Source organism: Erpetoichthys calabaricus, chromosome 15 (assembly GCF_900747795.2).
Source record: "Erpetoichthys calabaricus chromosome 15, fErpCal1.3, whole genome shotgun sequence".
Classification (NCBI taxonomy): Eukaryota; Metazoa; Chordata; class Cladistia; order Polypteriformes; family Polypteridae; genus Erpetoichthys; species Erpetoichthys calabaricus.
This window is the reverse complement of record NC_041408.2, coordinates 75,376,309-75,397,531: the sequence shown is the minus strand read 5'-3', so window position 1 is coordinate 75,397,531 and position 21,223 is coordinate 75,376,309. Positions and strand designations below refer to the sequence as shown.

The 21,223-nt window shown below is 35.3% G+C and overlaps 1 protein-coding gene across 2 annotated transcripts in view; it reads left to right on the top strand.

The window, feature by feature from the left end:
• Window positions 1-21,223, top strand: part of dtd1 (D-aminoacyl-tRNA deacylase 1) — a 48,911-nt gene that overhangs the window by 2,416 nt on the left and 25,272 nt on the right. For both annotated transcript variants that reach the window (XM_051919236.1, XM_028820564.2), the window contains exons 2-4: window positions 2,244-2,334; window positions 7,425-7,660; window positions 9,998-10,095. In XM_051919236.1, coding sequence (XP_051775196.1) covers window positions 2,244-2,334; window positions 7,425-7,660; window positions 9,998-10,095 — 425 coding nt within the window. The remainder of the gene's footprint in view (window positions 1-2,243; window positions 2,335-7,424; window positions 7,661-9,997; window positions 10,096-21,223) is intronic.

The following is a 21,223-nucleotide window of genomic DNA, read 5'->3' as shown; positions in this document are numbered from 1 at the left end:
GCCACTGTAACTGCCGTTCTATGGTGTATATTTGTGAGGGGTGTGTTGTCTGTTATAATAATATTATTTATTTATTGAGCTTCTGTTAAAAGCCGAATTTTTCTCTGGGGATAAATAATGATCTATCTACACTATATTGCCAAAAGTATTGGGACACCAGCCTTTACACACACATGAACTTTAATGACATCCCATTCTTAATACATAGGCTTGAATATGGAGTAGGCCCACATATGCAGCTATAACAGCTTCAACTATTTTGGGAAAGCTTTCCACAAGGTTTAGGAGTGTGTTTATGGGAATTTCTGACAGTTCTTACAGGAGACCATTTATGAGGTCAGGCACTGATGTTGGACAAGAGGGCCTGGCTTGCTCGCAGTCTCCGCTCTAATTCATCCCAAAGGTGTTCTGTCAGGTTAAGGTCAGGACTCTGTGCAGGCCACCAAACTCGCTCATCCGTTTCTTTATAGACCTTGGTTTGTGCACTGGTGTGTGTACAGTCATGTTGGAACAGGAAGGGGCCATCCCAAAACTATTCCCACAAAGTTGGGAACATGAAATTGTTTCACAAATGTTTTGTAGAAGCAGTCTGCATGCCTAGGTGCTTGAGATTATACCCTTGTGGCCATGGAAGTGATTTGAACACCTGAATTCAGTGATTTGGAGGGGTGTCCCAATAATTCTGGAGTCTTTATACATACTTAAACTTTATGTCCCTTCGCTTTCATCCATCTGTCTTATGAGCACAAAGTTGGATTGCACAAAAATACATTTTTTGCCTCTAAGTAAATAACTAGAGAACTCAATGACACATTAACACCATCTAACATTTGGCCAGTTTAGCATCTCTGTTTATTCATTCCTTCTGCAAGTCTGAAGTCATCTGCAAAACATACACACCTTATTATTTTGGTGTACATTTCTGCATTATAAGGTTTGGCAGATTTGCCAATCTCCTGCCCCCACCCTTGATTTATTTCATTTAGATTCGTAGAAAGAAATTGGGTATAGGTGAAAAGTTACTCCAAACAGTTAAACTTACAGTAGTGAATAGCAACATATCAATTATGCCAAAATACAGGTGTAAATATGTTTTAAAGAAATACTCCACTCAAAAATGATATTTTCTTAATATGTCAAATGTAGTTTTGTGGTTAGAGCTAAAGAAATGTTTAGTCACATTACTCTTGTTGCTAATACAAATGTCAGTTATCCAGTTGTATGTACAAAACATACAAACGCATGCTGTTTGGTTAAAGTATTGTTATGGATTATCAGCACACATCATAAACAAGAAACTAAAGCCCCCTAGGCATGACTTTTTGAATTGAAGACCCGCTTCACCCTCTCATTCATTGGTCAAGAGTGCTGTCTTCAGTTGAAAACTCAGTACTTAGATTGGAGACAATCTAGGAAAAGCTTGGGTTGCTGCTGGCAGTCGTTGGTGGTTATCCTGTGGTATGTGTGTGGATCCCAATGCCTTTAGTGATGGAGACACTGTGCTGTTATAATGGTGCCATCCTTCAGATGAAACTTAAAACCAAGGTCCTGACTTTCTGAGGCCATAAAAGATCCCTGGGCATTATTTCTAAAAGAAGGGTGTATCCCGATGTCCAGGCTAAATCGCCCATCATAGCCTAGTCATTCTGGCCCCCAAATCATCACCTGTCTCTAATTGGCTAACAATCTCCCTCACCCCTTCACCACCTAATAGCTAATGTGCAGCGAGCATACTGGTGCAAAAATAGCTGCCATCGCATTGTCCAGGTGAATGCTCCAAATTGGAGATGGTTGTAGTGGTTCTCTGCTCTTCTTTTAAAGCATTTTGAGTAGTCAGAAAAGTGCTATATACTGTAAATACAATTTCTTCTTCTTGTACGTTTCCCTTATATTTGTATTCATGTGCCTATAAAAAGTTTCATTATATCTGTCCATGAAAGTGTCTGCTAATTAAATTGGTATAAGTACAAACATAGGATACATGATTGTATGTATTTTCATTTCTGGTCTGAATTCTGTATGAAAACAACACATTGCTTTGAATTATTTTTGTATAAACATCCTAAATAAAAAGCATGTGGACTGTACTGTAGAGCATTGTCTTCAAGCTTTTTCAAACAAACCTTGTGATATATTTAACTAAATATACACATTTTAACAAGAGTGTATAAAATTCTATTTTTGTATTGTGTTTTTATATATTTTACCTATTTAAAACATTTAATTATGCATTTTTTGTGCAGTTGGAGAAGAACAGATAAGTTCAATTGGGAGAGGAATTTGTGTTTTATTGGGAATTTCTTTAGAAGACACTCAGAAGGATGCAGAATACATGTAAGTGTTGTATGTGTATGTATTTATGTTTATTTATTTATTATTAAACATTTTAATGTTGAATAGAATGTTGCTGTTTTCAGTAAAGGGCTGAAAGATTAAAAAAATCACAAAAGCTGATTTTCAATGTTTAATTTCTGTGTCTACTATGTAAAGTTCTTATTGCCCCAATTTCCCTTTTAACATCCAACTATTTCATGAATCCACGTAATGATGTTTAGTGAAAAGAGAAAGATGGGGCCTATCCCAGCATCATTAGTTTCAAATCTGATTTTGACAGTTCTAGATGGTTCAACACATTATAATTAAAATAAACATAGCATTAAAATTTTGGAAGCAAAATTACTTGTGCTTGTGTGCAGCAGAAGTCATTTTTTTCTTACTGGCTGTTCTGTTCTTAATCTATCTTACTGTTTAGCTGCCACAATCTGTAAAAAAAAATGGTTGTTTATATAACAGGAGGAACTATTTGTTTTTATGGAGTGTTATTTACATTATTACTTGGCTTTGAGAAGCAAGCAGCTAACCAATACTGGAAATCTGTTGGAGAATTAGAGCCCATAAAAACACAAATACAAAATGAAATTTTGGTATTGCCATAGAACAGAGGTTCTTAACCGGGGGTCTCGGGTATGAGAACCAAATGCTGGGGGTATGGGATTCGATCTCTGGGTACTGGTATTTATTTTATTTAATGTATTAATTTATACTTGGGTAGTACATGAATGGAATACGATAGAATCTTCAAGAACATTTGATATTTCCTGCAAATGCTTGTATTTAATTTTAAACATGTGTAAAATCCCAGCTTACCCAAGCTTGGCAATGAGGGCAATGAATGTTTTGGTTCCTTTCACAACTACGTATCTCTGTGAAACAGGATTCTCTGCATTATTAAATCAGAAATCAAAGTGGAGAAATCGACTTGATGTGTCAGATGACATGCGAGTAGCTTTGTCCGTAACTGTACCCCGTTTCCATGCTTTGATTGCACAAAAACAACAGCAAATACCTCACTAGATTAGTGAAAGTCTGTGTTATGTGGTCGAGATATTGAAAAAACTTGCACATTTAAGTTTGTTTTCTTCTTTTGTGTAATACTCAACTGTAAGAAGTAAAATTATTGGTTTATAATCTGAAACAGGTGAATCAAAGTTATATTGTAAAATAGTTGTAGCTGTTTGTATATTTGTCATTTGTCATTTTTTTAATTTTGCTTTTTGTAAATAAATATGATAAAGCTATCAATGCTTATGATTTTATTTCATGTTCTCTTCCTAGCTGTCCATATCTAAAGTACAGTAAATTCAAGCTGTTGACGTATTTGGAAATCATACTGGCAACTAATATAAGGAACGGTAATTCTTATTTCGACAGTCAAGTAAAGGGGGCATGGGACCATATTGGACAATCCATTGGGGGTCTGGAGTCATCAAAAGGTTAAGAACCCCTGCCATAGAAGAAGAAACCACCATGCCAGAACACATGATGTATACACCCAACCAGTATTTTCTGCTTTATCTGGGCTTCCTCAAGCCCGATAAATGTTACTCCTTTTCTTGTGGATAGAATTCCTCTCATTTCTTTGACCATCTCCTTTTTTTAAAGTTTGTTTATACTTTTGGCCTTAAGTCATCTAATTATGCAAGCACTTTTCACCCACTCATTCTGTCTTCTATCAAATCCACCTTATCCTGTTTTTTATACTGGAACTTCACAATTTACTGCCTTTATACTGTTCTCTATCTCAGCTCACACAGAAAAAAAAAAATCCAACGTGAGCATCAGTAGGCTTTGCACTCTGGGAACCAAGTTACCCAAACTTTTCTATAACATTTCAGTAATTTTTTTTCCCACTCTGATGCTGATCTTTCTGATCATAAAATAGGTCTTTACGATAGCAATTGACAACAAGAATTCATAATTATTTGCAGAATTACGGTATTTGATTACATTGTCGTCTTAGTTTGGTATTTTTCCATTCAGCCGTTTTAGCTGTAGACCATCCTCAAGAAACTGTGACACACAGACACACACACACCAGACAGACACGCACCATCACTGAGATATCAATGTTTTCGGTATCAGGAACCCTAAAATGTCGAGATCCATTCGAAAACTGGAGATCAGAATTTTTTGATGAATCTAAAGCTTTTGCTCCTCCCCCAGGTTATGGTGGGAGTGGGCGCAAAAGCAAAAATGTACTTTATTATTGTAAAGTCAGTCCTTTTTAGTTTTTCTTCATTCCTTTTCATTCCATGAAAATAATGCTGCATCTTTCTTTCCGTCTTCATACACCTAAGTAACAAAATGTACATACTAGAGATGTGAAATAAAAATCCTTTAAATATTTAGAAGATTTGAGGTTGAAAACCGCTTAGGAGCATAAAAAAACTGCCTAAGTCAGACCCCCTCCTTCTCTTAACCACAATCAAATTGTGCTTTATGGAGAAAACAACAGCAAAAACGATCCATTCTATCCATTTTCTCAACTCGCTTATCAGGACAGTGTCACTGGGTGTCTAGAGCCTATCCCAGCAATCATCATGCACAAAGCAGGAACTTATGGTCTGGGTGGCAGTTCATTGCAGGGTGATCAGACACACAACACACACAGACCAATTTAGCAAAAACTGTTTCTGATAAACCATATTTCTCTTTGGTCCAGTCATGTTATTCCTGACTGTTTCACTAAAGTCTTTCATAGCAAAGCACCAAATTGAATCAACTCTTCAAAGAATTCACTTTATTTATTTATTTATTTTTTTTAGATAGATCTTTATTGTCATTGTCACTTTTACAAAGAAACAACAAAATTGAAGATGCAGTCAACTCAGTGTGAGGAATAAGAGTTAAAAAGACAAGAAGAGAGAAAATAATAACAAACCGAATAGTAATAAAAGTACTTTACAAAATATACAAATTGCACTTTTTGACTTAAGTCTATATTGCACATTGGGAGAATGATACGGGGCAGTTTTTATTCTGAGTTCAGGGCCATGATTGCTTTTGGATAAAAGCTGTTTTTAAGACGGTTTGTCCTGGTTTTCATTGCTCTGTATCTCTTGCCCGATGGCAAAAGCTGGAAGAGGCAATGACCGGGATGTGATGAATCCTGTGAAATGTCTATTGCTTTTTTTTATCAATTAATCTTCAGATACTGCGATGGGTTGGCACCCTGCCCAGGATTGGTTCCTGCCTTGTGCCCTGTGTTGGCTGGGATTGGCTCCAGCAGACCCCCGTGACCCTGTGTTCAGATTCAGCGGGTTGGAAAATGGATGGATGGACCTTCAGATAGCTGTAGCTTTTCTTGCATATTGTACTGTATTTTTCTGTACATCAATTATATAGGAAGCACAGTGGTGCTATAGTTACTGTTACTTCCTTAGAACTGAAGGTTGAAGGGAATCAGTGTTCAAATCGTTGCTAGATCATTTTGTATGCTGAGCTTGCTCATTTTCTCTTTGGTTTCTTTGAGTTGTTTTGTTTTCGCCCACAATTCCAAGAACCTAAGTGTAATGTTACGTGGTCTCTGTGAATTGACTTAGCTTGACTGAGTTTTTCAGAGATGGACTGGTGTGCTATGCATGGTTACCTCCTATGCCTTATGAGACTCCATTCAGCCATGTCATAGAATATTGTGTGTTCTGTAAGAGGATGGTGGATCGATTACCCAATTAAATGTTGTTATGTGCTTTCTGAAGGTGAGAGAGAACATTTACAATATACCATTTTCTCTTGGTATGGTCATATTAACTTCATACATTTAAAAAGAATTGACAGAGAATCTTGACTGACCAATATGATTGTTTTGTTTAATGGGGCTAAATGCAACACTTATGCTTTGTCAGGATTTGAGGGTGTGCAACCAGGGTTCTTAACAGAAACAATTGCTGCAATTATTTATTACCACCAATTTCTTAAACATGGGGCGTCTCATTTAATCAGGTGGCGTGTTTCTGCTTTCATTTTGGCAATCTGAAAATTTCCTTGATAATAACTTGCCTGCTCTGCTGTTGACTACCGAATTATTTTCAGTTTATTGTTAATTTGCAGTTGGTTGAAGGGAACGACATAAACAAAAACTCATAATGTTCATACATTGCTGTACCAAAAAGAATTTTATAAAACTTGTATTTTCAATTCACTTCATTGTGAACTTCATGGAGTCGTAAAATGTAAACTGTTGGCATTTTTTATGAACGCAACCCTAACACCTGCAGTAAGTCGGAGACTTATGTTGGAAGTTCAATTAACTGTAGGTTAACACTTTACCTAAGATTAGGAAACTGGTGAATTGAAAACTTGCTGCCACTGTGACTCTATGGAACTGGTGTTGCCATCTTATGATCTGTATATACAGTAGTAGTTTAGCTGCTGACTCTTTTAGTGTGATGTAATTTGCAAGATTAGTTATAATATTAAAATGCTTTATTTGAATAAGTCAGTGATTAAAAGTACAACATCTTATGAGTAGCCACTTCTACTGGCTCTTAGTTTATTAACATTGGTAATTCTAACTAAGTATGTTGGATTTTTATGACTTGTCAATGGTATTAATACTTTGTTATGCCCACCAGCAGGTGTTTTACAACATAAGGCCCGTGTATTTGTTTTTTTATCAAATATTGTGAACACTTAATATGGAGAGCACCACAGACATTCACACATTTATCAGGCATCATTAGTACTTGTTCTCATCCTGACAGTTGAATTTCCGATACAGTACTGTTTAGAATAATATAATTGGGTCATAAGCTGTTTTATTCCAGTAAATGCCAAACAGAATAGAGGTAAAGGTTGTAATTAGTTTAATGAGTTTTGGACTGTCAGGCTCGCTAATTATATTTTCATTTTTTCTTGACCAATTTCTGGTCTACACAATAGTATCTACTGTAAAAATTACTGAAAAATTAAGAATAACTAATTGATTGGTCATCTCATTGATATGCTGATTAGAATGAACTGTTATAACTGTGAGTGGATATGGATGCATGTGTCTCCAGACAGTAGTGTAAAGGAAAAATGAGTTAAAATTGGCGTACATTTGATTTTCATTTAATATTGCAAATTTTCTTTTTCTTTTTTAGGGTGCGTAAGATTTTGAACCTTCGCTTATTTGAAGATGATAATGGAAAACACTGGTGTAAAAGTGTGATGGACAAACAGTATGAAATCTTATGTGTTAGTCAGTTTACACTGCAATGCATCTTGAAAGGAAACAAACCTGACTACCATGCAGCAATGCCCACAGAGCAGTCAGAACCTTTTTACAATGATTTCTTAGAGCACATGCGACGGGGTTATAAACCTGAAATGGTTAAAGGTAAGAGTTCCAGTGTTCTTTTTGATTATCTATTTGTTTGAGCTGTAACGTCTTTGTAATTTAACTATTTTAAGTCCTTATTTTTTATGTCTTATATGACTGCTATGAATCTTAGCTGACAAAAAAAAAAAACAACATGAAGTTTGTTGGGTTTCCAGGCCTGTTGCTCATTTGAAGAGATGTCTTTTCTTTGTCTGGGTCCATCAGGAAGATGAAATTGAGTATTGAGGCTGGAGCAAAGGGAGACACAATCTGAAACACCAAGAGGTCTCAGACATTTACCTACTTGGTTCTGTAGTGAATCCATCCTGAAACATGAACTTAAAGCAAAAAACACACACACACACAGCCAGGTGATGATTACCTTAAAGGGAGGACTTTATGATGTAGTCAATGAATTTGCAGGAATTCTGTACACAGAAAGCTAACTAAAAACATATCGACAAAGTCCAATTTGCAAAAAAGGATTTAAAGTCAGAAGAGCAAAGCAGAGGTCTAAATGCTAAATAAGGACTTAGCCCTGACTTTCGAAAGTAAAAAATGACTGGCAAGAAAGTATTTTTTGGAAATCACTTTATCAAAACGTGGGATGTGAACTCTGCACGCAGCCACGTTTTACTTGTACAGCGCCTTACGTCAGATACAGTTAACATAGAGCACCTGATCAGCAACAGTACACAACCAATGCTAAAATTTATGGTGTGATAAAGTCATGAAAATAACAATAAAAAAATTCTACAACCAAAAGTGCAAAACGTGCACATAATAAAATTTGGATAAATCAAATCCTATAAATAAAACATAAGGACTCATGACAGGTTCCAAGCTATACTGGTCAGTTTTGACTACCATAATAATTCATGCTCTGACATATGACAGATAAAATTATTTAGGTTTATATTAAATTAATAATTACCATCTGCGGTGGGCTGCTGCCCTGCCCGGTGTTTGTTTCCAGCCTTGCGCCCTGGGATTGGCTCCAGCAGACCCCCGTGACCCTGTAATGAGGATATAGCGGGTTGGATAATGGATGGATGGATAATAATTACCATTGCTTTCATTGTTAATTACGATATAGTTTAGTCTTTTATTTGTACATTGGAAATGGTTAACTTCTAGATGTTTTACTTGCCTAACTGCGTATGATCAATTTAAATTGTGTATATGATGATGTACTAATCTACATAGGTTTGAGGTGTAAAATTGATTTTCAAACTACATCTTTAACAATCCAAGCTGTAGACAAAATAACTTTTGTTTTAATTAGATTATTTCAGAATATGACGGTATAGTGAGTAGTGCTAGTGCCGCAAAACTTCAAGAGGCTGGGTTAAAATTGCAGTTCCGTCACTGTTTGTGTGTTTTGTAGAGTCTGGATGGAAGACCTGCAGTTCCGCTATATTTTCATGTTGAAACTGCAAAAAGATCAATAATGTTATATTATAAATGACATTACCAGCTTTACTGATGGGATTGCAATATTATGTTTTATAACATTTTTAGACATAAACATTTTAAGTATATTCATGCCAATATTTCTCACTTGTATTTTTGTATGATTTTTAATTTAATATATTGACAATTTATTATTTTTTTTTATTAGCCTAACTAATAGGTACACAGCATCACTGGTAAGACTTGTTACAAGTGTTTGGTACATTGTTGAAATTACATTATAGATGCATTTTTTGTATATATAATTTTTCTTTGGTGTATACAATGGAAATATTTTCCATCAGCTAATTAAGTACTTTTATTTATATTCATCTAACTATTTTTCATTACATTTCTTAACATATGCTGATGCTTTTGTGATCTTTACCTGCAAGTTCACAATCAGATTTGGATTTTCTGGGCACAAAGGATGGAGCCTGCTGGCACTGTGATTCAGAAGTAATTCTGTGGGATCAATTCATGTACACCTTTATATAGCTTGATATATACAGTAGCTGGGCTTGTAAGATAATGTTTTTGTAAGTGACCATTATAAGGCACTTTTTGTTTCCATGATAATGAGGATTCAGTGTGGTATCGTATATTCTATTTAAAGTCATATGTAATATGTAGTACTATTTGAAAACCTCTGTGCTGAAGTAAACCAGCTAATTGAAATGAAAAAGTACTATTTTAAATCTAACCTTTATTATTCAAAATAAGGCTTTTGTTTGTTTTTCAGGGATAATAGCTGTTGTCTAAAAACTAAACAGTTGAAAGTGGCATTTAACATTTGGAACATATGGCATTATTTAAATATTTGAACTATGTAACTTTTTTGAGAAATATGGCACAGAAATGATCAGTGTACACTGACTGATTGATTCTTTAATTGATTTACAGATGGAAAGTTTGGAGCCTATATGCAAGTTCACATTCAGAATGATGGACCCGTTACTATAGAACTAGAATCTCCAGCAGGTCCCAGTGATCCAAAGCAGGTATTTTTAGACATATTAGCTTTTATCAGAGCAATGAATATTTAGATGTCTTGTTCCTCCAACAAAATTACTAACACTTTTTTTTTGTAAGTTGTACGTTAGACAAGAATGAAACATGGTTCATTCAATTTAATCAAATCTACCTTTCCTTAATTTAGTGACATATAATTTATTCTTTATGCATGTATTCTTGTGAAAAATAAGAGTATTCATTTGTATAAAATATGTGTTATTCTTTGGATTTCTTTCACTGTAATGTGACACCATTATTTAGGAGAATTCCACATTTTTTAATAATACCTTTTTCAAATATTTTACTATATGGAATATCTAATAAAGCTAAAAGGAATAGATGAGCAGAAAGTAAGACTCATGCCAGTTGGTGCCTAGCCTTTTCTGAAGTACCACTGAAAACCTCCTAGACCAGGGGTAGGCAACGTCGGTCCTGGTGAGCCGCAGTGGCTACAGGTTTTCATTCCAACCCAATTGCTTAATTAGAAACCAATCATTGCCAATCTCAGACCTTATTTAATTTTATGGCTTGTTAGTCTGTGCAATGTAAGGCTCTTATATCGTAGATTTTTTTCCTTTCCAAGGATATCATCCAAATGATTTGAAGCCTAAAACAGATCATTTTCAGTCTGTCACATTTTTCTATTGTTTTATTAAATCAAACAGTGCATGATGAACACACACAGATGTAATTGGAAAAAAGCTAGCTGGAGAACTGCTGGCTGCTTTGTCTTTTACATCTTATTGCTAATAAGGAGCCATTAAAACACTGAATGCAGCAGTTTAAGATTGAAATAAGCAATTAAGGTTGGAGAACCTTAACAAGCGAGACCACTAAAATGAAGCATTAAAATGTCACTTAAGCAATATGTGCTTCATCAGCAATAATTGAGTTCTCGTTGAGGAACTGGGTTGGAACAAAAACCTGCACATACTGCGGCTCACCAGGACCGACGTTGCCTACCCCTGTCCTAGACTCTTAGACTGTCAAAACCTACCAGATATTCTAATTCTTGTCATTCAGTTATATGTTTATAGTTGGAATTTATTTAGAAAATGAAGTCTGTGTGATTGCTATAGCAGAGATGTTGGATAACAAAGACCAAACATGTGACCTCACTGAAGGTGATCCGTAGGTACAGTTCTTGATTGAATTTACTGTCGCTGTAGGTTATCTGGTAAGTACAGTCAATGACGAGAATGTCCAGAATGAGTATTTATTAAAAAATCCACATCAAAATCACTTGTAGAGTTGAATGAATTGACTGTTTCATGTGTTAGTGTATATATATTTATATATATCTGTGTGTGGTTTCTGTGAACAAAATGGGGAAAATTATTACATTGAACATTCACTACAATTATAAACAACAACGATGCACTAAGATGCTAAAGATAATATAAATAACAACTGAAATGTATACTGTTACACATAATAACAATTAACTAAAATTTTTATAATATTCATGTGTCATATTACAAATAGGTTACTAAGCCAAGTGCGAAAAGACACTAATGCAATGTGGTCTTTAAATCAGAAAATAATGTACATTTGAAAGTATTTGTGAACTAACACCATTTAATGTGAACTATTTTAACTGAATAATTACTGAGAAAAATGCTACTAAATGTTTGAAACTATAACTATTTTAAATGATAAATGGCAAGAAAAACATAAATGATAATGAGATTTGTTAGCACTGTACCCACAGGTACAGCAATTACTACTTGACTAATAAACACCAACAATATTAAAGTATAACATAACTATACATATCTATATACTGTACATATACAAATATTTTTGTAAATAATAGCTTTGTATTACAGTAAACCTAGCACCCACTTTCTTTTAGATGCATAAAAAATGAGTTAATGAAAGTTTCCATGTGTGATTAATGCAAACATGAAATATTCCAGATTCCAGGGAAATGGTAGAGAACAGACAGTAAATCTACTGGAACTCTTTATAAACACAATAGAAATAAATCAAACCAAAAGGGCATTAAATCAAGCCAGAAATACAGGTAAATACTGCCAGAGAGGCAATGCAGTACGTTTTGCAGATGTACAGAATCTGGAAAATTACTGAAGGAAGTCTGTCAGAATCACTAATGCTACATCAGCAAAATCTGTATAGAGTGATCATGAAATTTACAGACCAAAACTAGTCATCTTTGATTGTCAAATATGTTGTGAACTGTAGAGAACACTCAAGATCATGGAACAAGATAAGTTCTATAGACCAGCAGCAGACCTTTTAAACAGTGGCAAAGTTTAATGTTTAGATTCGCACATTAAGTCACATTTTGACTGTAAATGGGTTGAAATTGTGACATAGAGTCTTTAACTAATATAAATGTTTTAGATATATTTGAATATGGTTTGAGGATGTCTCTGTGGGTGTACCGGTATTTATGTAGCACAGAGAAATTGTGAATGAATCAACTGATCATGGTCAGATTTGGCAGTTTTAGTACATTGCTTGAATGCTAGGATCCTATTGATTTTAAAAAATGGATTTTATCCCATAAAAATGTTTAAGATATATGTTGTGGAAAAATGAAAAAAATTGCAGATTTCTTTAAATAATTGTTTTCTGTGTTTTCATCCATTTCCAGATTCTGTAATTTTACGTTTACTGCAGAGAAAGGTTTTGCAGTTCATTACAATGAGAATGTTCTCAGAAAGTCTTTCCGAACAAATATATTCTAAACAAAAATGTCTATAGAGTATTAATTTAAAACATTTTTAAATTCACAGTTATTTTTGAGCAAAGAAAGAAATCACGAAATGATTACTGAGAAGAAGTGACATGTTGTTAAAGTAATACTCCATGCATCATTAGGCTGCTGCACTTAACAAAACTTGAAACCATTTTAGTGATTGTCAAGTGATCCTAGAAATATTGATATGTTGTCAGAGTGTAGAGGACTTTGTGTGACTCCCAGGAAATGATTTTCTAAATTAAGGTCTGCAGTGAAGTCAAAATGTTAACCCGTGGTGTTTTTTTTGTTTTGGCCACTAGCAGTGTTTCCACTAGATGGCAGCAGGACCGTATAGAAAGAAATGCTTAACGTAAATCAGATCGTAATATGTAATAATGGAATAATAAGATGATTCCAGGAAGAAATATGTGAAAATAATTGAATATTATAATTTTCTTCAGTTAATGGAGGTCGCAAGCTCCATTAGATGACTGACATTTGATTAACAATAATTTAAAATTTAATAATACATTTTCTCATTTGTGACATTTGTATGTTCTATAAGTGGAAACATATTCATTCAAACAGCAGGCCAGTTTTTAAGTATGACTTCCAAATATTACAGTCAACAAAAGTATTGTTAATAAAATATGTTTGTGTTCCTACATTTTTACAATAAGATATAAATGTGTACAGTATACCCTATTTTGATACTTTTGTTGATTAACTCTTAATGTGAAGCATTGTTGGTACTACATGGTATTATATTTAAATGTAAAAAAAGAAAAAACAATTACTGTACATTATTTGCTAGCCTACTTTCATATTGTGGAGAATGTCTTAAACCAGGGGTGGGCAAATTCATTCCTGGAGGGCCGCAGTGGCTGCGGGTTTTTGTTCCAACTCAGTTGCTTAATTAGAAAACAATCCTTGCCAATAATTACATTTCATGGCTTGTTAGTGCTTTAACTCTGCTATGTCAAGTCATTCTCATATCCTAGATTTTTTTTCCATTCTAAGGATATCATCCAAATACTTTAAAGTGTAAAATGGATGGGTAATTCTCAGTCCTTCACTTCATTCTCTTCTCTTTCCTTCCAAGTGTTTAATTAAACCAAATAGTGCACGATAAATACACACAGGTGTAAATGGTAACAAGCAAAATGGATAACTGCTGGTTTCTTTTGTCATTTGCATCTTATTGCTAATAAGGAACAATTAAAAACCAAGAATGCAGCTGTTTAAGACTTAAATAAGCAATAAGGGTTCATAATCTTGACGAGGGAGATAACTAAAATGAAGCAGAAGTGTTTCTAGAGCAATAAGTGCTTCTTATTAAGCAATTGGGTTGGAACAAAAACCTGCAGCCACTGCGGCCCTCCAGGAATGAATTTGCCCACCCCTGTCTTAAACCTTCCAGCAATAAACCATCAATAGGTCCAAAGGAATATGGAGTCATAGTTGTGTAGACCAAATAGTACAGTATGTGGTTTCCTGAACCTTTTTTATTTGTTACGTTGCTTTGGTGCTTATACTGACCTTGAAAATGCTAAAATGAGATTGATTTTTAGGCTCATAACAGTTTAATTAAATGTAGACTTTATACTTTTTTGTCATGAGTGTTTTTTTTTTAAACCTTGTGTTTACCAAAACATATTTAACATCTCTCTATTAGTGTTTCATGCTTTCCAGAGGCACGATGAAGCAGCCTATTTTTTTAATTGTACTTCTTAATAGAACATTCACATTGAAAGTGCTTGTTGCTAAATGTTTATACTCTTTTTTTTTTCAAGATTTGAAATAACTAGAAATAGAACAAAAATTCTAAAGTACAGAAATAATCTTCAAGACATATTCTGTGATACTCCATTTTACAAGGATTGTTGCAGTTATGGTAGGGATTGTGGTGTGTGTATAACTAATACACGATGGGATTTGACTTTGAATAGATTTCTGTGGAAAGGACAGAGTAACGTAAGCTTATTAAAATATATCCTTTTTGCAAGCAATGGCTATAAGAAACAATTTAGGAGGTATTAACAGAGGCCACATCTCCAAACACTGATTTTTTTCTTAGATCATTTTAGTTGTAAAAATATTTATCTCTCTCTCTAGCTTTCTTTAAAATGACAACAAATAAGGTTGTTTATCGTAACATTTCCTATATCTTTTCTGGAAAAGGTGATTTTATATTTGTGAGTTTAATGGTTAAAGGTTTTTAATTTAGTCATGAGTACTTAAGAAAATATCATATTTGCCTCCTGAGCTGTTTCCAGATAAATAGGATTATTTGGGTACTTGTTGGTAATTTTCTGCTTAATAATCATTGATGTTCAGAGATGTATATACTTACTGATAGTATAAGCAACTTCATTCAGCATCTACAAGGGTGTCATTCCAGGCGATGTATGAGAAGCATTCTTGTAGCTTTGCTGTATTGTCACTGTGTCAGTTCTGTGTTCTGTTTTTCCTCTCTTGGCTTCTGCTTGTATTTTGTAGTGAATGAATAATGTGTAGGTCAGATGTAGAAAAAGCTCCTATGTAATGGAATATATAATCGCCAGAGATATTTCCATAACATCTATCCAGCATGTTGTCCCCTCTAGTATTAATATCAATACACTGATAGTGTAGAATACCAGTTCCAGTTCACATAAACTAAAATCACCCATCACAAGTTTAACAAGGTACTGTAGGTGATCTGGTTTCCAATTTGTGTATAATTTCACAAGCTGTTTCAGCTGTAGCTGCCACATTGTGTACACAGTGGAGCGTAAACTGATATAACAAGATTTTAATTTAATTCCTGTGTCATATAATATTGACAAAGTTCAGGAGTGTGTAGTTTAATGTTCATAGAGCAGATGCATTCTCTGACTATAGTGTTATTACACCATCTTTAATTAAAGTATATACAGATTGCCACTTGACGGCCTACCAGAACCCAATTTCCTCTGTTGGTGTTCACATACAAATCCATCTATCTCACTATCTGTATCCAAGTCATATTCTTAAATGAAGTATCAGTAAAACAAGGGTAGAAATCTTCCCTGTTAGTTGTGTAGGTGTTGTGCAGATGATCTCGCCTCATCCAGTTTATTTCTTAAGGACTGTGCATTGCTTATAATAGTCATTGGCAGTTGTGATATAAAAGTTCTCCATTTCAGTCTAACTTGAAGGCTGCCTCTGTTTTCACTCTTGTAATGTTTTGGAGCTTTCATTTTTTCCAGGCTTGTATTAGTGAATTGGACCTTACTTGAAGATGTTATCATTGATAGCAGCATGTCTCGACTGTAGAACTTGCCCAACTATGTCCTAAGGCAGCGTTTCTCAACCTTTAAGTATTTGTGATCCGAGTTTCCATAACAGTTTTAATCGCGCCCCCTAACGTTTCTTTTGAAACCCTAATAAAATGTATTCCTATATTTTTTGCTGCCACTACACCGCTACAAGTTTAAAATTTTCCTATGAATAACGAAATTACGTCACATATGGCAACATTCGTGGATACCTAAATTTTTATTACTCTTTAATATTGTTTTTTTTGTATCAGTATGCTGCTGGAGTATGTGAATTTCCCCTTGGGATTAATAAAGTATCTATCTATCTATCTATCTATCTATCTATCTATCTATCTATCTATCTATCTATCTATCTATCTATCTATCTATCTATCTATCTATCTATCTATCTATTCGCGCCCCCTTTTTTGTTACTTCACAGTTTGAGAACCGCTGTCCTAAAGTATAGAAAAATAAGTACCTTGCAAATATTATTAAACATATTATAAGGTGTATGATTGACCTCTGATAGAAACAGGAAAACAAATTCAAAAAACAAAACAAGCACCAAAACCCAGAGATTGATGCACTGAGAAGTCTACAACAGCACAGATCACTGTAGAAATATTTGTAGAATATGGAACGTTCTGTAGTATTTAAAGTGTGAAATTGTGAGTTTTAATTTTCATGTGCATAGAAAAGGGCAGCATAGTAGTACAGTGGTTAACTTTGCTTTCTCACTGTCCCAACCTTTTTGGCTCAGATACCATCCCTGGTTATTGTTTGTTTTCCTTGTGTAGTTTGCTTGGACAAAAATAAAATTGCAGTGTTATCATATTTCAACTTGCGTATCATGGTGATATCATATCAGCTCCTGTGATGCCTGGGTTGTCTGCAGCAGGAATACTTCCCTTGAACCCAGGACATTGATCGCCATGAAACCGAGAATGGACCGTGCAATATGGACACGTAACAGCAGAGTTACGTGCAAAATAGTGTTTTATGCTTTTTATTTACATCAACAGTGTTCAAAACAAAAGTGCAGTGCAGTTTCTTCTATAAATAAATATTAACCAATAAAAGCTGTCTTTTTGTGGAGGTTCAATTCAGTAATAAATAATAAAGATAAGAGTACGGTTAAAATCCTACCAGGATCTATTCAGTAACCAAAACAAGATTTGGTGGTTCTTTCTAAAATCAATGCCTCCTCTTCTCACCTTTTTTCTGCCTCTATAGCTAGAGGAGATGTCCTCAGACAAACTCACCCTCCATCTTCAGCAGGAAATCCCACAAACTGTGCTAGTTACTCCTGCCACCATCGCCTCAGCCTTCAGCAGAAGCCCACTTGGGAGCCGGCTGAGTGCTCCTAGCATGCTCAGCTGGAGTGACTCTGCCCTGTGAGCGCTGTCTGCTTGATCCTCTCGTGCCCACTTCATGCCCACTTACCTCCACAACGCCGCGTTAGCTCTGCCACAGTCCTGCCTCTTTTTGCTTTTCATTTCATTTTCTTAAACTCCAAACTTCTCCTTTTGTTTCTCTTTTTCTTCCTTCTTTATCCTTCTCAGGCTCTTATTATACTTAAGTGGGTGCAGGTGCCTAACCAGCTAATGAGGAAATTGACTGAACCACATGTGTCTGCAAGTGAATATGGGCACCCTGCTAAGAAACATGTTGTGTTACCCAAGGATGTTAGAAGGTAGTGGTTGGGTTGCTTGTTTTTCTGCCTACAAAGAGAAACAAAATCCTCTTGAAATATTGGTAAAAGGTTGCATGAGCTCAACACCAAAAAAGTCTCTACTTAGGACAAGGTGCCCATCAAGTGCTGATGCCAGAAAAGGAGTAGCACTAGCAATGGGGGTTAATACTCTTCCATACAGTGTCCAGAAAGTGGTGTATTATCTTTGGTTTGGAGGAATGGAAGCATGTAGCCCTTTTAAAGTAAGGAGCATCTGAGTGGTTGATGTGTCATCTCGACTCTTTAAGGGCAACACAGATATCAGGACATAAGGGGTCAATGCAGTAAGCTATATCATGATATCCCTGTTGCTATGCGTGACCCTGGAATTTATCCTAGATGGAAGTTTAAAACTGCCTCAGGCCAGAGATATAATAGGTTCTGGAGTCAGGAGGAGAGAGAGTTGGGGCAAACAGGAAGATATGGGCTGGTGGCCATTAGAGAGAGAGACACACACAGTTACCACACAAGAAGGGAATGGGTGAACAACCCCATCTGAGAGACTAGCACAGAGCATGCAGTTAGAACGCCCAGAGGGTTTTTTTTTTCTTCTATATGTTTATGCCTCCACTTTGTATGTTTTGTTTTTTTATGAAATAAACACACAGCTGTTTTTGATATCTAGGGCTCCCTTGGCATTAGTCTGTGTTTGGAGAAACATAATTAGGATTCTCTCAGTTTACAACTCCTAAGTCAAACTGGCCTTTTCCTAAAAGTGAAATACTGAGTTTGACGTGATAGTGGATATAAGAGCATAAAAGGTATACCTTATTAAACTTGGAATTCTTTAATGAATATAACCAGTTTAAGCTGTGCTATATTTAGCCTACCATTAATGTATTGTTAATTGATTATTGTATAAGAGTTTTACAAACAGCTAATGATAATAATATTTTTATTCAATAAATAAAATATGTGATTGAAATTTTTTTTACTTAAGGTCCCCAGCAGCCATCCAGCCCAGCTTTACCACTGCAGTGTAATCAAAGCTTGTGTTGTTTTTAATAGTAAGTTGTAATATCACAAATACACACAACACATCCTATATATAAACATAATGTTTTTATTAAAACTAATCTTTGATCATAAGCAGAACCAGATTAGGAAAAGAATGGATAGATCTTCTGGACAGTTTCCCAACCATTCAACCTTTGTTTCTCATAAATGAACGACAGATGAATTTTTTTTTAAATGTGTACATTAGTTTCTGAACTAGTACTGGTATAACCTTTTTTGATTTATGCCTATAGGTTACAACAACAGAACAATTACTTATTTTCTGCCTGCCTTTTAATAATAGTTATTAAAGTCCAAGTCAAGTGCTGAGTACATGTTTCAGATGGACCATTCCTCCAGTAGGTATTATCATTATCATAGACTGTGGAAAGTATAAACCTGAATACATTAAAACTAGGGGTATAACAATTCTCCAAATCCACTGTTTGGTTCAGACTTTGATTTTTTTTTTAAAACAGAAAAAAATTCTGGGTTTTATTAAATCACCAACAGTTAGAAACACTAAAGAGAAAACCAAAAGGACATTATAGATTAACCTAACTTCACATAAATGATCTATATAAGAATGAATAAATAGAATAAATAAATAAATAGCAGTTCTCTTGAACAGTCTACGTAAACAAAAATAAATGAATAAACAAAAACCTGGTCAGAAATAAATAGTGGTTGGTGCATTCAGAAATTAAGTTTTTCTTCAAGGACACCGTCCTGTCCACATTCTCAGGGGAGAGGCTTGCTTTCTGTGCTGTGACAGTGCACCCTGCACTAGAGAAAACCCTCTCACTGGGGACAGATGTTGCTGGAAAGGGCAGAGATTTAAAACGTGGGTCAAGTGCGGTGCTCACATGAAGAAACTGAGTAACTGTTGACCAGTCGGATATTTGTTGTTAAAGTCAGAATCAATGGCAGATTTGATGTCTTTCACAACTGCTGAATCAGAGTCACTTTGCTTCAGGAATGTCAGAATTGTGTGTTTCAGTGGCATTATCATTGAAACTGTTGGCAGCTGTTCAGTGCTCAACATAGTTGTCACTGTTTACAGCAATTTGAGAGCCTTAGCGATGTCTTCAGCTATTTTTACATCTTCATCAGCTAGACTAACAGTGTCCTTAATGTTACTTTTAAAACTCCTGTTCTCCTGTCTGAGAAAATAGCCTGCTGTTCAAGGGAGCGCTCGAGTGTTTCATCTTGGTTTTTCCTTTAACACTGCTGCAGCAGTAGTGCTATGTTGGAAAACAGTGTCCACTTTTCTCACTTTGAGTAAATGTCCAGCTATCTGTTTAACGCTTGTTTCCTTCTGTTATGCCAAGTTAACTGTACAGTATGTGCAAAGTATCCAAAGTGTAGTTACAATCCAGCCACTTCAGCTGCATTCACAAAGCTCTTGGCGTTATGTGTTATCACAAGAATGGTGGAGTTTAATATGTCAATTTTCCACTCTGGTACACCTATAGTAATTCTTAGAAGTAGTCACTTGTGTGACTTTCATAAAAAATGCCCTGTGTGGAGAACAGGGTTGGCAATTACCCTGTTATCCATAATGTATTGCGCCATCGTTGTGATGAAGTTATCTGTTGCATAGGAGGTCCGACCCATCTGTAGTTAAAGCAATGAATTTGCTTTGCTCAGATTCTCACAGCACTTCGTATCTGGGTTCCAGCACACTGAGGAAATGCTCAAGTATTTGCACAATTGTTTTTGTAACTCCATTTTACTTTCACATTGGCTCCCTCACGTATTTGCTATCTTCACAGCTATGCACAGTAGAGAAAACGTTTGGGGCGCAGTAATAGCTGTGTTTTTTTTTTTTTTATTATTATAAGAGAATGGCATTCGGACCTTGCACTGATCCCTAGGGAGGTGCATGCTCTAATATAGATTTCTGGATAAGCCCTGCTCGTGAAACATCACATATTCCCAGGTTTGATTAACATTTTTCACAATGGGAACTGAGTTGGATACAATACCTGTCTTGTTCACTCTACCATTATAGAGGAAAGAGCTCCCTGTACATTTGTTGTATATTTTCATGGTTTTGCCTTAAAAAAAAAAAGAGATCAAGTTTTGTATTGCAGTAAAAAGCGTAGCTTCAGGCTTTAAGCCCAAGCTTGTAGTCAGTGATGCGGCTAAGTGAGAAAATAAGTGTTTTTGATAAACTTAGTGCAGGTATAATTAAACGTTGAGATCCTCATGAAATGAATGTCGGCCGGTGATTCTGATATTATTGTTAATGAATTGACCAGCTGGCTAGAGGATGAGCTTCAACTCGCATTTGCCATACTCCAATACAACAAATCATGCAAGGATCAAGCATCGCAAGAAGCAGGCGTCACTGACAGATTATTCAAAGCCGATGCATCCTTCACAATCTCCAA